Below are 23,438 nucleotides of genomic sequence, written 5' to 3' on the forward strand. Positions count from 1 at the left end.
GTGCCATTTTGCCCCTTCCAAGGCAAAGGTGAGGGCCAGGACAAAGTACAGAGGGGTGCGTTCACGTAATTGTACAACACATGAAGATCGTGTACGCTCATGTTGCTTACATGTTGATTGGTATTCACCCCTCGGTGCGGCTGTGCGTGTGGCCAAGTTTCTGTGCTTCATATCGTACCCCCCCCTACCTCCCGCATTTTCCCCTCTTTACTTTTTGCTTCCCCTAATCCGGGTGCTGAGTTATACTCGGTACTTTAGCCGCATCTCAAGGGTTCAGCAGCGGCATTGAAAGAAAAAAAAAAAGAAAGGTAACCAGTGTTATCGAGAACTAGTGGTGCAAGTGATTGACCACCTTCATTTGGCGTCGTGGCGTATGTTAACAGCGCTATGCACGCGGGAGGAACAAGTAGTAATTCCAGCGGTCACGATCCGGTTATGGATGATATCGCGGAATTGAAAGCACTGCTGCAGAACGGTGGTTTGACAAGTGATATTTTGGAGGGGAAATATTTAAACCAGCTTCGGCGTGCAAGGCAGTTAAATGTCCAGTTGGAGACTGAGCGGACACGCGCACGACAGCTAACGGTGCAGTTGGAAGCGCTAAGGGAAGAAAAGCGAAAGGCTGGTGATCGAAACTCTGAACAGTCAGGAAAGGAGGGCCGTCGGCGCCGTCAATCATCGGAGCGGGCCACGAACAACGAATCTGATGAAGGACAGCAAAATGTCACAGCTCTTCGCGAGCGCCTCGATAGGGCTTTTGTACAGTTAAGTGATGCCAAAGTACAGTTGGAGGAGCAGAAAAAGGAGTCACAGCGACTGCGAAAGATCATTCAGCAAGAGGTGGGTAACCCTCCACAGGATATAGAGGCACTGTTGAAAGGATCATCCGATAGTTCGCGCGGATGGCGCGGCCGCGCACAGCAGATTGTGCTACTGAAAAGCAAGGTGAAGGAATTAGAACGGGCTCTGGGGGCAACTGGGGGCAGCTCGCCGGCAGCGATCGATGGTGGTGGTACTCCGTGTGTGACAAAAACGAGCACGCTCTCACTTACGACAGACGCCGTTACAACCACCACAGTGGGGGTGCGTGATAGGGATGACGTTGCGCGAGAGCATGTGGTGGAACTGCAAAGTCGGCGCCTGCTGCAGCAGCGCGAGCTACAGGATGAACTCGCCCGTCAAAAGGCGGAGCTCGATTCTATGAAGTTACGGTTGACAGCCTCTCAGTCAAGGCACGCCAATTTGGAGGCAGACAACAGGCAACTACGGGAACACCTGCAAGCTGTGCTTCAAAAAACCCAAAATGACAACGACCTGATTGATGCCTACCGTGAGGAGATGGAGGAGTTGCGACACGTGAAAGTGGAACTGCACCAAGCTAAGGTGGAGCTGCAAAAATGGGAAGAGTGGTGTAGCAGCGCGCAGCAGCGGAACCCACGAGAGTTGGAACGTTTGGAAGAACAAACCCCTGGCATGTGTGACAAGTCACGGGATGCACGGTATCGGACGGACGGTGGTGATGCAGGAATTGACGTGAATACTGCTGTGGCTCTCGCCGGTGCCGACACTGCCATCGAGTTGAACCGTTTGAGGCTGGAGAATTTGCAACTCAAGAGCTTGCTTACGCGTTATGAAGATCATGGCGATGGGGGTGCTTTAGGTAACGAATCTCCAACAGGACAGAATAAGGGGCAGCAAGATGATATGGCGCTCTTAATACATTGGTTGAAGAGTTTCATCTCTCCGCGGTCGGGTGAGGCTGACACCAACAAGGGGGTGGGCTCGCAGGCGGTGGTGAGTGATTCTGTTGTAGGGGTGGATTGGCAGGGGAGGGTGGCGGAGGTTTTGCGACGAGCTCATAGCGCCGTTACCTTTTTGGAGAAACAGCAACAAGAACAGGGTGAGAGGTTAAGCAAGTGCTATGAGACAATCCGGCAACTGCAGGCCGAACTGAAGCAACGACCCGGGAAGCGAGAGAAGAAACCGAAGGGAAACCATGTAGGTGATGGTGATGCAACCGGTGGTGAGAAGGATGATGATGATGGCGAATTGGTGAACATTCTTTTGCAGGAGAACGTGGCTTTGAAGCAACGTGTGAAAGTTATGCAGGACCTACTCAACAAAGAAAGGGCTGCGTACGAATCGCTGCGTTCCTTTTCAGCCGCATCAGGCACCAGCGATGCGCCAACAGCAGCGGCGTACCTGAAGCTGAAGCGCGATTATGAGGAACTGCGTGCTGCTTTCAATTGTGCTCAGGCGGAGCTTCTTCGAAACGATGCGGCGTGATACCATAGATATTCTATTGTTGTTTAATATTGTGGATTTCAAATGGTGGTGGCGTGTTACACGCCACGCGTACTTTTGTCCGTCCACACATTCCCTCTTCTCAGAAAATGGTGGGTGAATACGCTTCCTTCTCCCCCTTCCCCCAACTGCGTGCGATGAGATGTTTTCCACCGTGCGACCCATTTATTTTTTTATTACTCCCCTAACCTGCGTCTTCCCGTAATGATGTATTCACTGCTTCTTTTGTTTTCGTAAAGTGTTTTGAAAAGGAAAAAGAACAGAAGGCAATAACCCGAAAGGGAGGAGGGGGGTATAATATAATATACGAGACAACAGTGGTAAACGCGCGCCAAGTGGGGTGGGGTTTCACATAACTTATTTTCATTTCCGTTCTAAGGAAATAGTAATACAGAAGTATCTCCATATTGCATAAGTTGCTGAGGAAAATGCATTCCCTTTGGGTGCGCGTGGCAGAGATTTGTTCAATGGCTATGATGAGTTGCTTTACTGGTGTTATGCTTCTCGTGGCTAGCAGCATCGTCATGTCGCAACTCCAGCCCCCGAAACCCATTATCAAAGATTTTAATGTGGGAATTAGTCCATTGGTGCAAACGCGATTACCTCTCGTCTTTGCTCAGGGCGAATACCCCCCGCCTATGCAAGATGTGTTGTTGGTTGGAATTAGCCTCAAAGCCGATTTCTCCGCAGTGTGGGATTGGAACACAAAACACATGTACGTCGCTTGCATCGGCCGCTACCACACCAAAAGCAACATGACCGTTGGGGGAGTGAATCTACAAAAAACACATGATGTGACGATATTTGACAAGGTGCTGCGTAGCAAGGAGGAAGCAGCCAATTGGACACTCGACAACGCGAAGAAGTACGCCCTCGAGAACGAGGAACTCGGTTCACTTGCAGGAGCGGCTGTGGAATTGATGATCCTATACCACCCGATGCGGCATTACGGGTACTCACCGTACTATACAGTACAGCCTGGTAAGAATCCGGTGATGTTCCAACTGCCAACCGCTTATGAGAAAAGAACTGAGGAGGACGACAAAAATGCCATGTGCAGCAGAGGATACGCGTAGACGCCAAGTGAAACTGTAAAAAAATAAAGAGAAGACATTGCGATGTGGCTGTGGGCCAAACTGACGGCAGCGGGAGGAAGGGGAGGAGAAACGAGTCCGGCACGCATTTCAGTTGTAATGGTCGTCGTATGCCTGGTTCTCTTTTGCGTATCGTTTGTGAGTCTTGCAGTCATGTCGCATGCACTTGTTGGTGCCAATGAGGGTGGGCGCACAGGTGAGTGATGTTGGACGCCGTTAACTGTAAATGTTGCGTGTTTTTTTTGGGGGGGTGAGAGAGGGAAGAAGGGGAAATGTGTGTGTTTATGGTGACGTCATATTTTCATCACAGTCATCACGAACATAAGGAACAGTTCGCTGCTCTATTTCCTATTGTTGAAGTAATTGGGGAGGATCATCCGTCTTTGTTTCGTCTACTTGCCTCCTTTAGCTCTGTTTCATCTGCTATTCCCTTGTTAAATTTTAGGCCCTGATTCCTCGTGAGAAATTTGTTTACCCTTTCTCTGGCATCATATGCATACATGCATTCGAATACATTAGTGTGTGTCTGTGTGCATGCATCTGTGTGTTCGACATGGCTTGCCCCATTTCCTCTGTTGTGAAGCCGCCCTGGTTTACTTGTACCTTTGTGCTCTCCATCTTTCTCCCGTGTATTTCCTCTCGTTGCTGGAATCTCGTGCGCGTCAATTTCCGTGTGCACTTGGGACCTCTTGATTTGCTGCCCATCGTTGCATATCTGCAATCTGTGAGGTGAGCGCACATATATATATATATATATATATTTGTTTACCTATTTGTCGGTTTGTACGCCTAGGTATATTCTCATTCGAGGGACCGTCATAATAGGCGATTAAAAAATGCCAAAAAAGAAGCCACCATGTCCATCGGTTACGCCGCAGTTGTACGAGAAGAGCCATAAGCCTTCCGTAACGGTTGGTATGGGAATGAAGGGCAGCGCCGCCTCCACCGCGTGCTGGCGCGACCAAGTGGATAAAGAAGAACAGCTGCACGCCATTTGGGCAAAGCGGTACGACCGGCGGAGCAACGCACGGCTTGTAGAATCACTGAAGCGGACACTACAGCGAGAAAAGGACAGTGCTGAGCAGTATCGCAAAGACAATGATGCGTTAAACACCATTTTATTCAGCAAAGACGTCTCTGATGCCGGGCGTCTGACAACTGTATATTTAAAGGCTCGTAATCGGCTGGCGCCGCAGGAAAAATATTTGAGAGCGCAAACAGCAGCACAAGAGGTGGGTTGGGGGATTCCTGAGGCCATGCGAGGTGGTGACAGCGTGGAATTTACCGGTACGCCTGCACTTCCTCGCCTAACAAAAGCATCTGCGATGGCATATAGGAGGCCGGACGACGAGGACCATGCGGAGTTGTTCGGCTACACATTGATGTGTTCGTTTTGCGGTGGGAAACCGTGATTGTGTAAAGCCGTGGACAGGAGATGTAACGTCAGTTAGTGGGGATATGTAGAGAGGGAGAAGAGAGGTGGTGTGGTGTCGTGTGGGATGGGATGGGATGGGATGGGACGACATGAGATGAGATTAATTGTCAACAACAATAACAAGAGCGGAGGCTGGGCTGAGGTCTGCGTGTGCGTGTGTGCAGCTGCAGTTGGTATGTACTAGAGAGAAGTGCGTGTACCGTGCACGGTTAGCCACAGGTGGCTGGGTTCCGAAACGGTCTGAAGTGTGTGCCTTTGGCTTTTAAGCTATATGTGTATGAATGGAAGTGTACGGAAGCGATGGAGTAGGGAAAATGTATAAATATATTTATTTGTTTATACAAACAACGTGCTCGTAAACGTGCGAGTTACGAGGGGAAGGGGTCTATGTGTTTTACCTCTTTTCCTTACTTTTTGCCGTTTGCAACTGATCTCCACTTCACTGTAATATTTATTTGACAAGAATTAGACAAGTAAACATATATATATATATATACCACGCTGTTCCTTGACTGATAGTACCGTAACTGTTTTGTGTCATTTCCTTTTTTCCCCCGCTCTGGTGATATCGTTATTGATCCTCCGCTGCCCGTATCATTTAGTGAAGTTTCCTCCAAATAGATGTTCATATGTTGTTAGCGACGAGTCAATCACTAAGGGAGTCCGTAATTGTCCCGTAAAAGGATGTACGCCAATAAAATCCAGCAGGAGAATGCCGAGGTGCATCAGAGCCCCGCACGATAAAAGAGGCGAAGGGTGAGGTTGCTCATACACTGTGAATCGGTAGTGTAGCGAGCGGATACTTTTCTTTTTTTAGGGGGATTTTTTTTTTGTATGTCCGTTTTCGGGTGTTCATATGGATAGAAATATTCAAATTACACAGCACATACACTGTGCAGGAGAGTAGTAGATGTTGCCTCAGTATTTTTAAACTTTGTTTTGTTTTATTTTCTTTTTTTAAAGAAAAAAAATTCTGACAAAGGGGCCGCAAGGATGGATACGTTTGTGTGAACAGTAGCATCATATGGTATGATCATGCATGTATGTGTTTCTATCCTTGTGCTGATAATAATGATAGCTCTTGTACTTTCCCTCTTCTCCCTATTCATTCTCCACGTTTTTGTAATGTCACAGCGCGATACCACCACTTGTGATTTAAAAAGTGGGGAATTGGATAGAGCCCGCATCGCCGCTAGTGAGGAAAGCATCACAGCGGCTGCAGTTTGCGCATTTGAAATAGCGGTGGACACAAAGTGGGAGGGAAGGAAGACAATTTTACGAGCTTGCGGGCAAAAAAAGATTTAACACCGTCGCGTAGGTGAGGAGTACCCCTTCAAGTTGCGCCCATCACATCTCCAGGCGCGCACACGCGTACACATATATATATATATATATTTGTGTTTATATAATTAGCTCCCTGATATGGAGGGAGTGCAACCGCTCAACGTCCGCATTGTGCGCGAAGCGGGGGATCGTAGAAAGGTGAAGCTCTTTTTGCATAATACATCAGGTACAGAGCGGGAAGGGTACCCCGTCATGTTTTCGATTAGGTGCTGTGAACCTGATTTCTACATCCCTGTTGGTATAGAAACCACAGATGGAATATTGCTTTCAGGTGAGTGCCGTGGCGTGTTGCTTCAGCTCCGTGACCCGAAAGAACGGGCGCAGAGTTGGGGCATGGAGCGCGAGGGGAAGTTTGTAAAGTGCGGTGTTATAAACGAACAACAGATGAGGGTGTCGTGTGGGACAAATGTGCGAGCTTCTGTGGAGGCCGCAAGCCGTTTTGGTAATGGTAGTTTGGATGCACTGCACAGCTTTCGGGATTCGGACAGCTCTTTTTTGACAACTGGAAACAGGTATGATTTTGGTGTAGAATCGAGTGGGGGTGTTGTGAGAGGATCACCTTTGCAGCGCAGCAGTGTGAAGTCGTGGAATGCGGTGGTGCCATCCGTACTGCCAAGTGATGGTGGCAGCGCGAAACACTTGAGGTTATCCGCATCCGAGGAATCACACACCCCAGGCTCTTTGGAAGATGAGCTGGTTCATTCCAGTGTTCGCAGCTCGCGTTCTCCACTTTGTACGGATAGTTCCCGTTGCTCATCTTCTCTCTTTGTGCATTACACACGCTTGGGTGGAGAAAAACGGTCCATAGCTGCTGCTAAGGAGTGGCTGGAGGCTCAGCAGGGTAAGTACAACAGATGGTTGGAGAAGGTCCACCGCTTACAAGGAAAAGACACTGCTGGTGTGAATTCACCGCCAACAACTGTCGCCTCTGCCCCGGCTCCTACTGCCCCACATTTTTCAGCACTTTGTGAGCCAGTGCGCTGGGTGAAGAGGCCGCAAAAGGCACCCGCAAATCTGAAGTTGTCAGCTTTTTGGCGCAAGCCCTTTAGCAAGGGTTCAGCTAAACTATTTAAGGTGGGAAAGGAGTCAAATCTCTGCATCCGAGTATCGTGTGAACTCGACGATCCCAACAGGAGCGCAACCGACATCAAACATTCAGGGGGACCGCTATCAGACGGACTGTTGCGTTTGAATACAGCGCCCTCGCACATTGGGTTTTTAAGGAGAGAACAACCACCGGTCACCGGTGAAGTTCAGCGGTACGAGCATTCCGAAGACGTGCGGAGTAGCAACGGGAACCGCCGCAAAATCCCTGAGGACACAACAGATCGTAGTCCTACAGCACTATTCCGATTGGAAAGGCATGAGAATCAGGTGGCCACCGGTCGCATTCCATTCGGGAAGTTGGATCCCCCTGCACGTGGTGATGTGGATGTGGGTTGTTCCGCATCAACTCGGTCGGATTTCGCTGCAACGCTGAATGGAAAACAATCCTTACACGCAGAGCCGCATGTTGTTCACAAGGAAGTGACAAACTGCCCGACGCCAAATGGCTCGGCTTCACCTTTAGACGATAGGGCTGACAAGCCGAGTATGTCAGAGAAACTGCATCTGATGCGGTGGGACAAAACCATGAGTATATTGAGGAATTTAAGTGCTCCACAGATGGGTTCTGCAATTTGTGAATTTGTTAAGCGGTGTTCTCCACATCTGGAGTCGTTGGGGACTGTGACTTTGAATACGGTGGTACGAGGCCTGCATTCGGTTGGTAACACAATTGAAGGTTCCATTAACACTTTGCACGTTGTAGTGTTATCTGTGCTTTTCGTGGCGACGATTTGTCTTTTGTTTGCTATTATTAGGGGGGATAGTTACAGTAATGAATTAGATATTGCTATGAGTGAAATCGGCTAATGCGAGGTTTTGATGAAACGGAAAAGGAAAGAAAAAATATGAAACAGTGACAACCGGACTGCTGGCGGTCATGGCGGAAAACGTTTGTGATAAGGAGCCATATGCCCAATTCAGTAACGAAATAAAAGACGCAGGAAAAGGAAAAGAGGTTTTCGTTTTGTTTTTGTTTTGTGTTTCCCTACTTCTAATAAGTGCACGATAACAAGATATGAATACGTCCGCGTGTGCAGGATATGCACACATATGTTCATGTAGGGGAGTAATGCAATTCGTCGGCGTAAGGAGGCGGCTGTGCGCTGGTTTATTAGTGACATGTGTGTGATTCCACACTTTCACATTTTCCCCGATCTCAGATGAGTAAGGTGTTTCATCATTCCTTTATATGTGTATCCTTACACTCTGTGCTTCATTTATTTATTTATTTTTTAAAAAAAATGTTTATTTTGGTTCATCCCTGGGTCCGAGCGTAACTTACTCCGATTGTCTACAATTGTTACTATTATTATTATTATTATTATTATTATCGTCCCACCCATGTGCCTCCGTTTCTTCTTTGTTGTTGTCCTTCCGGCAGACCTATGCATATCCGAAAGGGAGTTCAAGGGTAGTCGTGCGAATTTGTCGCTGGATGCTTTTCTTTTTTGTGTGTGTGTTATTGCTTGTTTCGTTTGGGCGTGTGATTATGAAAAGATGTGTGTGGGGAAAAGGGATTCTAAAGAAGGAAGAAAAAAAAACAATTTAAAGGGGAGGGGGAAAAGAAAAGGGGAAAGGGGGGGAGGGAAGATGCACAAACACACGAATGGATGAAATTCTTTGCTGGTATATATATATATATATATATATATATATATACATATAATATAATATAATATTACTATATTTTCATAAGTAATATGTGTTCCCATATGCATGAATGCCTGAGTGTATGTTTGTGCGTTAACGCACACCGTTTGGAAAGTCATTAAATCACTCGAGCGGTTCAAAAAAAAAAAAATTGGAATCCAAGCAGTCGACTAAAGCAGTGGAGCGAATAGTGACGGGGGAAAAAAATAAAAATGAGGAAAAGGAAAAAGGATCCGGTTAAAATATGCAGCGGAATAGTGCAAAGATGCTCAGTTCCCTCTTGGGTTGCGCTCAGTTGCCATTTTTTTTTCTTTTTTGCTTAACTGCCATATTTCACTTTAACCTATTCCCCTCTCATGTCTTCCAACCAAAGAAAAAAAAAAGAGAGAGATCGCAACGTTTTCACGGGCGCGTAACGCAAACGTAAAAATATAATCAAAGCAGTGGCTAAGGTTTGCAAAGGGGCGGCGGTAAAAGGAAAATGAAAGAAAAGAGGAAGATGTTGGGGTGATGTCCTTTTTTTTTTTTATTTCTTCACTTTTCTTTCCCAGCTCCGCCACCTCTGTTACCTTTTTTTTTTTTGATTTATTGTTTTTTTTTTTAACTTTCTTATTTAACTTTTTATTTCGCTTTCAACCCTTTCAAAACAGAGCTCGTCAAAAACCCTTGCGACTTTAGCTCTTCTTTTTTGTTGTTTTTATTCGTATTTGCTTGGGAAGGGGTGCGGGGCTTGCAGGAAAGGAAAGCGTGGGAATCTTAACGGAAAATTAAAGTGCTAAATTTTTTTTGTTTTTTTTTTTGCTTCACTTTGGTGGTTTGGGTCAGTTCTGTAAATTTTACCGGCAGTTCGGGGCATCTGCTGGTGTTGAAAAGAAACGAAGAGAAGGAGCAGATATAAGCGTTGCTCATTTCCTTCATTTCTTGCCATTGTCTTCTTCTATCAGAAGAAGAAAAACAAAATGGAAACGTAAGCTGAAACTGCTATATATATATATATATATATATATATACATATACGTATACGTGTGCCTGCGGGTGAATGCGTGTTTAACTGCTTGTAGCCGTATTTGCTCATGTGACGTGAAATTAGCGGACAAATATGTACGTATGTTTGTGTGTACAGTTTGTGCGGGTGAAAGAAAAGGAATGTTTTTATATGTTTAATGATATTGGATATGTGCTTGTGTATGGGCTGTCATTCTAATTGGCCGGGACCTGAAGCAAATTTTCTGTTTTGTTCTATTCTGTTTGTTTTATATATTTGCTCTTTCAACCTATAGCTGTAGTCCACGCACTGTGGTGAGGTGACTGGGTTTGTGCGTGTGGCTTTAAATGATCAATGAAGCAGCCGCTGAAACCTCAAGCAGTACTGCTGTAGCGCCGCTAAACCCGATAGAATATCCCATCGTCTTTACTAAGGAAGATGAGGTGATACCTGCAGTGGGAATATTTAACGCACTACAGTGGTTATTGCCCCTGTTTCAACTTGCCATGTGGTTACCGAAACATGTCGGGCGCGAAGGGAATATAAAAGGGCTTGCGTCGGCCACAAAAAACACTTCTACAGCTCCCGAGGAGGAAATTGAGTTAACCCGCAGTCTCCTTCCTCATTTTGAGCAGTTCTTCACTGTGGAGAGTAAAGTTGTCCCCAATGGCTCGATGTTGCGCTCAGTGCAAACTTTCCGCTACCCAACGCCACGAGGGCCGCGTACCATCACACGAGCATTAGTTGAAGCCCCCAACAAATACTTTTCGCCTCTTCATGCAGCAAAGGGGGGTGGCCACTTCTTGTGTTGTTACGAAGACAGGGAGTTGTTATGTCATTTCACTTACCTCGAACTGGACCAACTTCGCTTTGCATGGGTTGCGGCGAAGGAGTTGGTGGCGGAGCATAAAGCAGTACATCAGACGGACGGCACACTCACCGGACTCGCCAGGCGCGATATAAAAAATAATAACAGCGGCACTGCTGCAGAAAACGGAGAAGGGAATGTTACAAACTCCCGTGCTGGACAGGGATGTTATGGCAATGGAAATAATAATAATAACAACAACAACAACGATAATGTGGCTGCTGGCAATGGCGCTACGGCTCCACCACCTGTGGTGAGGCGGCCGCATCCCAGCAGTAATGTTATAACCGGCCCTAGTCAGGAGTTGCGTAAAGCAAGAGAAGAAAAGCAGGAAAAGAAATATATGAGTGATTTGTTGCGTGACGAATGCACCACCCGCTGGCCACACACACCAGTGCATAAATCCGTCATTTTTAGTTTGGAGGAACAACAGGCGGAAACCGTTGGGGGACGGCCAGGCCGTAAGGGTCCGCGCATGTACTTGGCAACGGTGGAGCTACCGCTGCTTAATGGTAAGAAAGGTGGAACCGCTTCCTTTAAGGCACCGCAGTGGTGCACAACAAAAAAGGATGCGGAGAATGCAGCGGCTGAGGTGGCGCTGCGTGCGTTGAGAACATTAAAACTATGACTGCGCCACTGTTTGGGGGCTTATTTATATATATATATGCACATGTGTGTGTTGCCATGCAGACACTACGTAGTGCAACGATATGGTTTATTTTTCCGAAATTACTGTGGCATTCAATTTTGTGGGCGTATCGCTTCCACTACGAGATGGCTCTTTGCAGATGTGCAAAGTTACCTCTTTTTCCTCCTTTACACAATATGTCGCTGTCGCTCCGTTTTCCTGAAGTAATAATAATAACGATTACAACTTACAACTTGGACGGCAATGGTTGTACATTTCTGGAATTTGCCAGCGCGCAAACGGGTTTGCACAGGAATAGTACGTTGTGTAAAGAAAAAAGGAAAAAGATTGTCCTCCGCGGTTACGAGGAGTGTACAACTTGGGTGGGAGAAAATGCATATGTGTGCTTGTTAGTTTCTTTGTTTGCTTGCATATATAAGTACATATCTTGTGTCTCCCTTTTTTTTCTTTTTTTTTTTGTGTGTGTGTGCATGCGTCGTGGTTTCCAAGGTGAACAACGAAACAACAACAGCAACAATTTTGTAGAACGCGTTAAATCTCAGTAGCGACACAACCACACATTGGTGAAGAAGGAACCGAAGGAAAAGGAGCTTGAACTAAAAAAGTAATACGGTGGAAACAAAAAATACCTAAAGAGAGGCAATTGAGGAATATATAGGTGGATTCTTCCCTCCTTGCCTTTGCTATATTTGTTACTCGGTTTTGCACCCTCAAAACAAACAAAGACAAAAAGACAAAAAACAAATTTTTGAAATGGAGTCATATCCCAACAGCCCAGACTCGAGTCCGTGCGAGGAACATGCGGCAGTGGTTCATGACCCCCAACAATACCACGACATAATTGATGACATTCCCGTGGTGGAATCTTATGATTGCTCCCGCAGCTTCACAGTAACGGAATACAACCCCGTGACAGAAATACCCCATTCAGAGGAGGATGGTAGCGAAGGGGATTTGCAATATGATTTCATCAATAGGGGTGATGTCTTCTCAGAACTTGGTGGCGCATTGGCAAGAGAAGGAATAAGCACCAGATCCAGTGGTTTTGTACCGGCTGTGGAATCGGAAGGTGATTGGTCTCCCACATTACCACCGCATCGTGCCGCTCTTTCCATGGATCGTATGGATGGTATTTCTGAGCCCCAACTGCGGATGGAGCGCGTGGCACCACACCGCACCCTCACACCAGAGGAAGTTCGCGAGCTCTTAAATAAGAGAAATGAAGCCATAAAGAAAGAAAGAGCGTTTCCTCTTAGGGGTGGATCGCGTTACACTTATCATCAGCAGCGGCAATACCGGCCTGTGCGACGTGCAGGAGGCCAAATGCGGCACTACACGCACACGAGTGGGCAAACGGAAAATCTTGTGCTTTTGGTTCCTCATGGAACTGCAGCGACGGCTACGGTGGTTCCAGACGCGTGTATGCAACAACCGCAATTTATTGGTGTTCAGGCGGTGGTATTAAACGCTGGGCAGCGGCCATTTGGTCTGCCGTCATCCCCGCAACAACATGTGTGCATGCATCTGCAACCGTCTCAACTGCAGCCGCATCATGGGATTGGGCAGTTTTACTATTTTTAAGTCTTTGCAGTATTGCCTTCAGTGAATTCCACCACATGTGGTGAAGAAAAGTACAAGAATAAAGCAGAAAAGAGGAAGTGAGAAGTAATGTGGAATTTTTGACGGATGGTAGTTCATGTTCATAATAGAAAAGTGTGTGCATATTTTGTTTTTTTTTAAAGACGAGGTCTATCATATGTGTAAACATATACATATATATATATACATATACATATAAATAAATGCATTACCTTTTCATTTGTTCTCACAGAAACACGCTTAAAATATACGCATATGCATGCATAGATATATTTATCCAAACTCCATACAGAAGTACATATATATATATATATATATATATATATAAACACATTTTTTTTATAAATTATATATATATATATATATATTTACATGTGTTTTTGTTATATACACAGTTATTTGGTTATGCGTGTGTGTTGGTGTTGGTGGTGATTTGGAATGGGTTTATCCTGTTTTTAGGTTGTTGTTGTTTTTAGGTTGTTGTTGTTGTTGTTGTTGTTTTTTACTCCTCTTTTCTTTTGGTATTCCAAATACTTATCTTTTCACTGCGTGCATGATATCGCGGTGTGTAGAGGAAGTGATTTTCGTATTAACGCATACACTCACGTCTATATTTCACTTTGAAAGTTTTTATATTTATCCGCATTCGTGTTTATGTTTGTGTTCATTTATGTTTTTTTTTTACCTCTTTCACAGTAACGGTGCGATTTGCTGCTTCCATTACTTCGTCATGTCATGTTATCCGGCGTCCGCCTCTCTGTGCCTGTGCCTGTGCGAATGGTGGGAATTTGAGCGGCATGACATGTCAGTTGGTTTTATTTATGTTTTTTTTCTTGTTTTATTATTTACTCCTACCCTTTATTGTTTTTTTTCCTCTTTTTTTTATTTTATTGCTTGCTTTTGAGGATAATTGATTTGAAATAATCGTTTTCCCCGCCCACCCCTCCCTTCTTTTTTTTTGTTTTTTCGTCTTTTTGAAACTGTGACTTGGCACTCATCGTCTTCAAGCTTCAACGCTTTCATTGTTACATGCGTTTTGATATTATAACTAAGTAAATAAAATTGCTTTTATATGTTGTGTTTTGATTAATTTGAATAATAGTCAAGCGATGAGAGAGAAAATAATAACCCAAGGAGGGTGTAAACAACAACAAAAAAAGAGAGAGAGATATGGAGACACCGAATAGTGATAAAAATAAAAGTAACAAAAATGAAAATGAAAACGTTGTTGTCAAATATATATATATATATATATATATATGTATATATTTATATACATCCATTCCAAGGTAATTATACGTGTTTTATTTGAATGTAAATAAACACATGTGTGCATTTGTTCAAGTATGATAACATGAGCGTGAGGAGCAGATGCAACATTAATAATAATAATAATAACAGTGATAATAATTTTCATTGTTTAATAAATATATATATATATATATATGTTTTGTGTGCTTGTGTGTTTGTTTTATTTCACCCCCTTATTAGTCACTTACTAATTTACTTCCTACAATGGAAAGGATAGTTGTCACCCACATGTAATATGTGTCCTTTTTTGTGTTTTTTTCCTTCTTTTTTTTTCTTTTACGTTTATGCCCTTCTGTTTGTGCTTTTTTTTTTACTTATTTTCATTTGTTTTGTTTTATTTTCTTCCCTTTTATTTCCTTTTTCCCCTCCTCTTACTACTGTTCTTATTTATTCTAATTGCAACAAAAGCAACAACAGTTATAATAATAAAATAATAATAATAGTGATTTTCTTTTTCTTTTTTGATTTGTGTGCATCGGAATGGATGGATGCAAATTCATGGAGGTGAGAGGAGGAATGGAAGGAAGTTTTCTTTTCTTTTTTGAAAAGAAAGAAAGAATTTCAATGGTGATTTGCACCGATTATTTCACAATATTAAAACATCACACCAACAGACAAGATATTATTGTTTGTTGTTTTTTCCTTTTATTTAATGTGCGGCAAATGTGTGTGGTGTGTTTGTGTGTGTGGAAAAAGAAAAAAAGTGGGGGGAGGGGGAAAATATTTTATTTATTTTTTTTTTTAAAAAAAAAGAAAGACGAGGAAGCAGGGGGAAAAAGAGGGGGGGGTACAAAGGAATAATATTTTTGCTTTAGTGGGGGAAAGTCATACGAATGCACAGACCGGAAGAAAAGGAAGTAAAATGAATTAGTCGAAGCAAAAAAAAAAAAAGATAGGAAAGGAAAGGAAGATTAGGGTTTGGGAAAGATGAGACTGCGGCAAAATAAAGCCGAGTGGAGTTAAGACCCTTTCTTCTTTTTTTTCTTTTTCCTTCTGTTTCTGTTTCCACTTCTGTTTTTCTTTTCTTTTATTTTTCATTTTTTGTCTTTTGTGCACCCGTCCGTCGCAGGTGGGGGGAAGCTACCTTTCCTCAACAGCCATTCAGGGGGGATGGGGGGGGGGGGGATATTTATACTGCAACATATATATGTTATATATATATATATATATATGATTTTGTGTGAGACTGAGGTGAAGCCACTGATGGATTCCCTCTTTGCTCAACTTTTCTTTTCCTCATATTTAATATGCCCTTGTTTTGCTATTCTCATTGCTTTTTTCTTGTAACATCTTTTCTTTTATTCCATCGCAGCAGCTGGCACAGCTGCCGAAAAGAAAAAGGAAAAAAGAAGTTTAAGAAGTCCCAAACAACTGTGTATTTGGATATACACATCTACCGATTGTATACTCTCGGTAGCAATGATACCGAGGCATTATGTAGCAATGCATCGGTTGCACGATCACGGAGTCAACAAAGTAGCCATTAGTTCCAGTTCCACTGATGCGGCATTGAAGTCCTTATATACACCAGAGGAATTAAACCAACCCCTGCAACAAACCCCTCAAGCGCGCAGTGGACATTTATTGCTTTCCTGTCCACAACGCCGAAGTATTATACTACACGGTGGACTTAGCAATGGCCCTTTAGGGCTCATGAATGACACATGGGAGTTCTTAGTTGATTATCACCGGTGGGTGCGGTTGATATGCCGCGGTGAGCCACGTAAGGAATTAAACTCATCGGAATACGCGACACTTCAAAGCGAACGCAACACGACGCACTCCTCCATATTTAGAGATGATTATTATGATGACAATGACAGCGACGATGCGGAAGCGTCAGTAGCGGGAGGATTAATGCCACCGAGGGCGTTCGGTCAATGTGGCGTCCTGTATGGTGAAGGGCGTTTTCTTTTTGTGCATGGTGGTGTCACAACATTAGGGCGTACAACTTCTGATGCTTTTCGACTTGATATTGAGAGGAGGTCGTGGGCGCGGATACCTCTTCTGCAGCCGATGCCCTCCATGTGGGGTTCTGCTGCGCAGGTTGTGCGGCTTCCAGTAAAAGCGCTCGTCGCCGCCGGACAGATCAGCACAACCGGTAATAGTTGTGAAGAAGAAGAACAAGAAGGCCGCGTTGTGGAGGTCGTCGTTCTCTTTGGTGGTATGCATCAGGCCAACGCCTTCAACGACACATACTTTTTGTACCTCACGCAACCGCCGCCATCAGAAGGTCGTACATCGTATAAGGAAGGTGAAGGACGTGTCGTGGTGAAGCTGCCACCAGTACCAAAGAAGATCTTTCCCGGGCGGCGTCGGGCTTGCTCTGTTGTTTGTAACAACTACTTCCTTTTTATCTTTGGTGGACGGGACGAGAATTACTTCTATAATGATATGTGGATCCTAAACACCTTAACGAAGCAGTGGGTGATGGTACGGGGTGAAGTCCCGCAGCTTTACATGCAGGAGTTTTTTCGCTTTCCCTGCAGAACCGCACCAGGGATACGCATTATGGGACTTGTAGAAGAGATACTTCGCTTCCGGCGCAAGGCGGTAGGCACAGACGGTAAAGATAATCCGCATAAGTCACGTCGTTACAACAGTTCCGCGTATTGGCGGACGGGCGCCACAATGGTCAATTATGGAACTGAGGTATTTGTGTTTGGAGGTTTCACCATGGATCAGTTCGGTTACATCATAACGCATCGGGACGTGCACGCGTATGATTATGTGCATCACGTGTGGCGGGAAGTAGAGGTGGAGGAGGGTCGCTCGCTTCCGCCATTTCCACCGGGTTATTTCCGATCTTCTTGTTTGGCTGGTGAGGAGCCACAACCCCAGTGGGAGTTGCTGCGGGGAATTCCCTCAATGTTTTCAGAGGGCCGCACGATGGCGGCGATGTGTCGTGATCCCATACGACCCTCCTTACGCTTCTTTATGTTTGGTGGTCGTATGGAAGATGATCCCTGTGGTGACCTTTTTGACGTACGTATTCGTGTAGAATTCCAAGGGCCACCACCTGCTAAGGATCAAATGTTGGAACGTCAACGGCAGTTGGCTCGTTTATACTTCACCACACCGCAAGCGCGAGCGCCATGGGAAATGTCACCGTGGGGTAGGCGAAGCCTTTTGCTTCAATTGCTTGATTGGACGCGAGCAGTAGTAACGGAAGGAGAGGCGCTTAATGCAATTCAAAATATGAGGCCTCGGACATCTCGGGAGGTGCCACCATTACATAAGGAATGTGCGGCTCATGCAACTGAAGTGGAATCGACGTTACGCAATAAATTGAGTATTTTGCCGAAAGTAGTGAATGAACAGGTGTTGTTGCCTCAACCATTTGTGTTACCCGAAGAACTGAGGGGTTAATCGGAGTGACGTACTGGAAATTAGATCCTCCTACATACACATACAGAAGCACGTCTGGCGTTTTATTTTTATTTTTTTTTATTAAAAAAAAAAATTGTTCACCGTATTTTTGCCGCTGAGGTGCCGTCACTCGGAGTGGATATGTTGATACATGAGGAAGGAGTGCTCGAAACGTCTTTTTTTCTTTTTTCTTAAGCGCTGACTATTATGGCTGCTTAATAATTGTGTTCCACTCCCTTACTTATTCCGAGAAAAAGAAAAAAAGGAAGACAGAGGGAAAAGAGCCTCCAGCACTGTGTCGTCCACACGCTCCTCCAAAAGAAGAAATAATAAAAAATACGGATACGTGCAAGTTGTTGTATGTGGAGGATGAGGAGGAGGAAGTGAATACGTCTGGGTTGCTTTTTTTTTTTTCAAAAAAAATTATTATTATTATTATTATTATTACTTTATTCTCGTTTTCTGTGTCGTCTACTACTCAACATGATCCTTTATATATATATATATTCATACCAACCCATATCCTTCCCTCATTTCCTTTTCTTCCTTTTTAGTAACAAGTGGTGGGCCTCATTAGCGGAAGTTTGAACGGCGCGGAAATCGACTAAAGGCGCCGAATGGAGGAATGAACCGGAAAGTAAAAGTAAAAACAAAACAAAACAAAATAAGGCAGAAGGAAATGGAAGAGTATTTATTTTATTTTTATGTTTATATATTTTTGTAGTAGAGTGAAGTATTGTGTGTTGTGAAGCGTAACGAGTTCGAAGGCTACCGCGTGATGCAGTGAAATGAAATGCACGTTTGGAAGCTTTTGCGGGAAAAATAAGGTTGGAGGAGGAGGAGGAAAGAAAGAGATTAGAAAAGAAGGAAAGGGTAGGGGGGGGAAGGGAACAGTATTTTTGTTGTTTCATTTGTTAAATTCTATTACTTCCCTTTCAACTGCTGCTCTTTTTCTTCTTCCGTCTTTGTGTATTTCCTCTGTAAATCCATTTTAGCTCCCATTTTCTTTTTTTTCTTTTTATTTTGGGGGAAGAAAAGGGAGGTGTTTACTTTGCTTGTCTGTCCAGAGGAAGATGTACCCTGGAAATATTCATATATAATAATATATACTAATATATATATATATATATGCATGTATGATTTGGTACGAGTGTATCATATCTTTATGCGCGTTTAGTTATTTGATTTTTAGGGAGCATAATTTCGTTTTCTGACGCGGGAATTTGTGGATAAATATGCTTTTGTTTTATTTCATTTCATTTTATCTTATTTTATTTTATTTTGCTCTGTTCTGTTCTGTAAGAGAGCGGGAGGAGGGGGGAAAAAAAAAGGGTGGGGGCATGGAATTATTTTTCAATTGTTTTGTTCAGCTTCCCGTTAAAATATTGGCCTCAATGTGGGCGCCATCGGCGAGTGGAAATGACAAGTTAAGAAAAAGCAGGTAGAGAATGAGTGTTACAAACGGTAGTTTATGTTGTTTATGAGCATAAACCCAAAACGTATACGTCAAAAGAAAAGTAGAAAAAGATCGGATGGCATCTCTAACGTGTGGAGGAAATGGAATGAAATGAAGTGGTTTCTTCCCTTCATCGCTTTTGTTTTTTGTTTTTGTTTTTTTTTTTTGCAACGAGTGGCGGCTTCCGTTTGTCCGCGTTTTTTGATAGTTTGTATGCCCCAAAGTAAACAAAGTAAATAAATGTGGTTTGTATTTGTTTCTACTTTCCTTTCCTTTTCCATGCAAACACATTGCACCGTACTACATTGATCTGTTGATTGTACACCTCCCTTCCGCGTGTTATTGTTATAATTGTGATTTTGGGATGTGGAAAAGAAAAAAAATTAAGAGGAAGATGAAGAGGAAATATACGAACGACCCTTATTGATATTTTACTCAATGAAATGCATGTTATCGCCTGTGTTCCTCCCTCTTTTTTTTTTTTTAATGTTTCCCATTCTCTTCTGTTGTTGGTTGTGTTCCTGTATTGTTATTTTTAGTATCCATTTCCATTTCAATATCTGCCCCACTGTATTGCCGCATTTCTTGTGAGTCTTCCCATATTTTTCTCCTTTTCAGCATTTTATGGGAGGCGAGTTGTGTTGATGTTATTTTTATTTTTTGAAAAGGGATTCCTTTCTTACGCTTAGATTGTCAGGTGAAGAACCGAGTTATTGAACTGTTTTTTTTTTTTGTGTGTGTGTGCGTGCGTGTGTGTGTGTTTGCGAAAAGAGGAGAAAAGAAAGCTACAACAAAAAAAAAAGGAAGGTGCGTTACACTGCAGGTGGTGTTAGAAATAAGCTGATGAGGGTTTTAAAAAAAAAACGGCGGGATTGTGAATGAAAAGTGAAAAGTATTTTTGTCTACATTTTTTTCTCGCGCCGATGTTGTGTCCCCAAATAACTCCTGGTGGTATTTTACACATGCCTAAAATACATTCGTATACGTATAAGTTTACGTATTTGTATATTTGTGAATGTCCATATGTCTGTTTCGTTTTTACTCGGATGGCAATTATTTATTCTTTCCTTCCAACAATTTCTACTTACCGATTATATATATATATTTCACGTATTATTGTGTATTTACATTTGGCATAAGGAAGAATCCACAAAGAAAAAAAAAGGAGAGAAAGAGAAAGAAAGAGAGAGAGAAAGAGAGAAAAGGAAAAAAAAAAGAAGCAAAGGAGGTATGACGCAATCGCAATCGCAAGGACATCCACGGGTTGGGCCTGCGCCCCTCTGTATCGATTACCCCACGCAACAGTCCCTTTGCCCAGAGTTTACGTATACCACTGATATCATCGCGTTAATGGCGCCACCTCGCATAGCCGCTAAGTTTTCACCATGTTTTCGCAAATACAGTTGGGACCCGTATGCGGTGCTGCTCACAGATCACGATTTAGAACGTGTAAAGAAATCATACAGGCGTGCAACGGCACCTCCCGCCATCGCCTCGTCACCAACGCGGCAACCCCCTCAGCAAAATCCTGCTGATATGGATATCAATGATAGTCACCATAATCACAATATTGATCATTCGCCATCACGGCTGCCACAGCTTTGCCAACAACAACAACAACAGGAACAGGAACAGGAGCAGGAGCAGGAGCAAAGCCTACAACAGCAACATCAACAACTGAAACTACAGCAACAGCAACAGCAGGAGCAACAGCAACTAAAGCAGCAAAGCCTCCAACAACAACAACAACAACAACAACACCAACAGCAGCAGCAGCGACTGAAACGACAATCATTACAACAACATCAACATTATCATCAACATCATCATCGTCGATATCACCCGTATGCTCAACTGCATCACGGCGGTGGCCATCAGAGCCGCGGGGTGCATCATCCGTCATGGCATAACCGACAGCCGGTGACTTGGAGGGCAATGGGACCCAATCAAGATTCTGAATTCAAATCTGCAGGAGGGCGTTCAGCTGCTCGAGGTTCCAGCGCCCGCTTCAGTCGCTAAGCGGTGCACGAGGTTTCAAAACAATACAAATAAATATATATATATATATACAAATATATTTATATATATATACATTTATATATAAATAAATATACAAATATTTATTTATACAAACAAACAAAAAAACAAACAAGTAAATAAATAACTGACAACAGCGAGAAGAAAAGAGGAAACAGGAAAAAAAAAGTGATGAAATGATATAAAATAAAATAAATAAATAAAAGGCGGTAGTGTTACGTGAAGAGGGAGCGTAAACGGGAGGGGAAGGAAGAGAAGAGCAAAAGGAAAAGGAAAAAAAATGAGACGATGATGATTTTTTAAAATATTGGATGAAATAAGGGTTTCGTATATGCGCGTAACAAAGTAAATGAGTAAATCAAATTGCATTCATAAATATTTATACTTTCTATGATATTTATACTCATGTAATTTATACATTCATTTAATGTAATTGATTTTTTTTTTAAAAAAAAAGAAAGAAAAGAAAAAAATCGGATAAATTTTTGTCAAATCAGGGAAAAGAGGAAAAAGAAAGAAAAAATAGTAATTTTTGAAGTCTGGTAAATAAATAAATAAATAAATAAATAAATAAATAAATAAATAAATAAGTGTATAAGTTCAGAAATAATTTAAGTAACAAAGCAAGAACAAAGGAAAGAAGTGCAGAGGTAGGGAAGAAGGGAGGAAAAGTAAAACAAAAACACACACACACAAAAAAAAAGAAAAAGAAACAAAGCAACACGTAATTAAAGGATTGGAGGAGGAGGAGGAGGAGAAAAAAAAAAGGAAACAACCCTTGCAGCTGGTTCTGCATCTGGAAGCAAAAAAGAAAAAAAAGAAAAAAGATAAGATCGAAAGAAAGAAAGAAAATAGTTGCAGTGTTTCTATTAAGTAATTCTTTTTTGCTTTTGTTTGTATTTTTGTTTTGCTCAGCATAACCTGATCATTTGGCATTTTACTGGAGCTGACAGAAGAGGAAAAAAAAAAGAAGAACACACAAAGGTGTGCTTTGCTTTTTGATTTTTTAAAAAAAAAATTAATAATTGCCATGACCATCATAATTACTACTAATATTATCTTTATTGTTATTTTCATCATCACTAATACTATTATTATTATTGTTGTTGTTATAACTATTACAGTTGTAGTTGTTATTACTATTGTTATTGTTTCATTTGCTTTGAACAGTGCATGTGTGTATACGAATCCCTTCATTTATTCATCCATTTCATTTTATTAACAAGTTTTAAAAAAAAAAAACGAACCGCAACAAAAAGAAAAAGAAAAAAAACAGAAGAACAACTGGTCCGTTGAGAACTTCTCGAGCCTTTGTCTTTTTTTTTTTTTTAAGTTTGCTTTTCTTCTCTTTTTCCCTCCCCCCCCCCCCCCCCGCTGCATTATCTTCATATTTGTATACGTGAACAATTTTTTTTTTTTTAAAAAGAAAAAAAAACATTTATTTGCTATTTCTTTCCTCCCGCTTTTTCCCACCAATTTTCTATTCGCTTGCCCTTACCCTTACCCTTATTATTATTATTATTATTATTCACCATTCCTATCTTTGTCTCTTCTCTTTTTTTTTTCTTCTCTTTTCTTTTTTTCACTTTTAATTTACCTTTTCACCAAAAAAAAAAACAAAAAAAAATCATCTTCGCATATATCCCTTCACATATTTTAACTTCACCGCAGTGTTTTTTTGTTTTTGTTTTTGTTTTTAATGAAAGGAAAAAAAAAAAATATGCCACCTTCATTATAAATTTGCCGTTTTAGTGTTGGAGGTTGTGTTGCATGAGGGAGAAAAAAAAGGGGGGGTATTTTTTTTTTTTTACACAAAAAAAGAAAAATAAGCCTGCGAGTTGATAACGAAGCGGAAATAATAATCTTTTTTTTTCAAAAAGAAGAAAAGGGAAAAAAAAGTAAAAAAAAAGTGAGGATATATATAATATATAAAAATAAGGAATGTGAGATGGAAATGATGTATAAATGATAGTTTTTATATTTGAAATGTATGATCATGTGTGCTTTAATTTTTTTCTTCTGTTTCTTTTCTTTTTTTTAAAAAGTTATGTTTTATTTTATTGTGTGTAGAATCTACGATTCTTTGCTCATTTTTGCTTTTCTTGTGTGTTCTTGTGGTGGTCGTTGTTGTTTCTTTCTTTTCCTCTATTGTCAGTTTTTGTATGTTAGTTTTTGGTTTTGTTTTTGTTTTTGGAGGTGTTTTATAGACATTGTCCCTTTTTTTGATGTT

At 42.4% G+C, this 23,438-nt stretch overlaps 13 protein-coding genes across 13 annotated transcripts; 10 read left to right on the plus strand and 3 right to left on the minus strand.

Annotated features, from left to right (window-relative positions):
* Positions 1-387: 387 nt before the first annotated feature.
* Positions 388-2,286, plus strand: TbgDal_V2630 (hypothetical protein, conserved; the record flags this gene model as incomplete). The annotated part of the gene is made up of 1 exon (XM_011775110.1): positions 388-2,286. The coding sequence occupies one exon, from the start codon at positions 388-390 to the stop codon at positions 2,284-2,286; it is 1,899 nt and encodes a 632-aa protein (XP_011773412.1).
* Positions 2,287-2,732: 446 nt separating this feature from the next.
* TbgDal_V2640 (hypothetical protein, conserved) lies at positions 2,733-3,380 on the plus strand (the record flags this gene model as incomplete). The annotated part of the gene is made up of 1 exon (XM_011775111.1): positions 2,733-3,380. One exon carries the CDS (start codon positions 2,733-2,735, stop codon positions 3,378-3,380), a length of 648 nt encoding a protein of 215 aa, XP_011773413.1.
* Positions 3,381-4,234: 854 nt separating this feature from the next.
* TbgDal_V2650 (hypothetical protein, conserved) lies at positions 4,235-4,810 on the plus strand (the record flags this gene model as incomplete). Its single annotated transcript, XM_011775112.1, has 1 exon — positions 4,235-4,810. The coding sequence occupies one exon, from the start codon at positions 4,235-4,237 to the stop codon at positions 4,808-4,810; it is 576 nt and encodes a 191-aa protein (XP_011773414.1).
* Positions 4,811-6,255: 1,445 nt separating this feature from the next.
* Positions 6,256-8,091, plus strand: TbgDal_V2660 (hypothetical protein, conserved; the record flags this gene model as incomplete). The annotated part of the gene is made up of 1 exon (XM_011775113.1): positions 6,256-8,091. The coding sequence occupies one exon, from the start codon at positions 6,256-6,258 to the stop codon at positions 8,089-8,091; it is 1,836 nt and encodes a 611-aa protein (XP_011773415.1).
* Positions 8,092-8,473: 382 nt separating this feature from the next.
* Positions 8,474-8,833, plus strand: TbgDal_V2670 (hypothetical protein, unlikely; the record flags this gene model as incomplete). Its single annotated transcript, XM_011775114.1, has 1 exon — positions 8,474-8,833. One exon carries the CDS (start codon positions 8,474-8,476, stop codon positions 8,831-8,833), a length of 360 nt encoding a protein of 119 aa, XP_011773416.1.
* Positions 8,834-10,266: 1,433 nt separating this feature from the next.
* TbgDal_V2680 (hypothetical protein, conserved) lies at positions 10,267-11,415 on the plus strand (the record flags this gene model as incomplete). The annotated part of the gene is made up of 1 exon (XM_011775115.1): positions 10,267-11,415. One exon carries the CDS (start codon positions 10,267-10,269, stop codon positions 11,413-11,415), a length of 1,149 nt encoding a protein of 382 aa, XP_011773417.1.
* Positions 11,416-12,189: 774 nt separating this feature from the next.
* Positions 12,190-13,017, plus strand: TbgDal_V2690 (T. brucei spp.-specific protein; the record flags this gene model as incomplete). The annotated part of the gene is made up of 1 exon (XM_011775116.1): positions 12,190-13,017. The coding sequence occupies one exon, from the start codon at positions 12,190-12,192 to the stop codon at positions 13,015-13,017; it is 828 nt and encodes a 275-aa protein (XP_011773418.1).
* Positions 13,018-14,826: 1,809 nt separating this feature from the next.
* On the plus strand, positions 14,827-15,147 carry TbgDal_V2700 (hypothetical protein, unlikely; the record flags this gene model as incomplete). Its single annotated transcript, XM_011775117.1, has 1 exon — positions 14,827-15,147. The coding sequence occupies one exon, from the start codon at positions 14,827-14,829 to the stop codon at positions 15,145-15,147; it is 321 nt and encodes a 106-aa protein (XP_011773419.1).
* Positions 15,148-15,765: 618 nt separating this feature from the next.
* Positions 15,766-17,715, plus strand: TbgDal_V2710 (hypothetical protein, conserved; the record flags this gene model as incomplete). Its single annotated transcript, XM_011775118.1, has 1 exon — positions 15,766-17,715. The coding sequence occupies one exon, from the start codon at positions 15,766-15,768 to the stop codon at positions 17,713-17,715; it is 1,950 nt and encodes a 649-aa protein (XP_011773420.1).
* Positions 17,716-18,245: 530 nt separating this feature from the next.
* On the minus strand, positions 18,246-18,626 carry TbgDal_V2720 (hypothetical protein, unlikely; the record flags this gene model as incomplete). The annotated part of the gene is made up of 1 exon (XM_011775119.1): positions 18,246-18,626. The coding sequence occupies one exon, from the start codon at positions 18,624-18,626 to the stop codon at positions 18,246-18,248; it is 381 nt and encodes a 126-aa protein (XP_011773421.1).
* A 455-nt stretch (positions 18,627-19,081) lies between these two features.
* Positions 19,082-19,462, minus strand: TbgDal_V2730 (hypothetical protein, unlikely; the record flags this gene model as incomplete). Its single annotated transcript, XM_011775120.1, has 1 exon — positions 19,082-19,462. The coding sequence occupies one exon, from the start codon at positions 19,460-19,462 to the stop codon at positions 19,082-19,084; it is 381 nt and encodes a 126-aa protein (XP_011773422.1).
* Positions 19,463-20,194: 732 nt separating this feature from the next.
* Positions 20,195-21,190, plus strand: TbgDal_V2740 (hypothetical protein, conserved; the record flags this gene model as incomplete). Its single annotated transcript, XM_011775121.1, has 1 exon — positions 20,195-21,190. The coding sequence occupies one exon, from the start codon at positions 20,195-20,197 to the stop codon at positions 21,188-21,190; it is 996 nt and encodes a 331-aa protein (XP_011773423.1).
* A 618-nt stretch (positions 21,191-21,808) lies between these two features.
* Positions 21,809-22,405, minus strand: TbgDal_V2750 (hypothetical protein, unlikely; the record flags this gene model as incomplete). Its single annotated transcript, XM_011775122.1, has 1 exon — positions 21,809-22,405. The coding sequence occupies one exon, from the start codon at positions 22,403-22,405 to the stop codon at positions 21,809-21,811; it is 597 nt and encodes a 198-aa protein (XP_011773424.1).
* Positions 22,406-23,438: the final 1,033 nt, after the last annotated feature.

Source organism: Trypanosoma brucei, chromosome 5 (genome assembly GCF_000210295.1).
Source record: "Trypanosoma brucei gambiense DAL972 chromosome 5, complete sequence".
Taxonomy (NCBI): domain Eukaryota; phylum Euglenozoa; class Kinetoplastea; order Trypanosomatida; family Trypanosomatidae; genus Trypanosoma; species Trypanosoma brucei.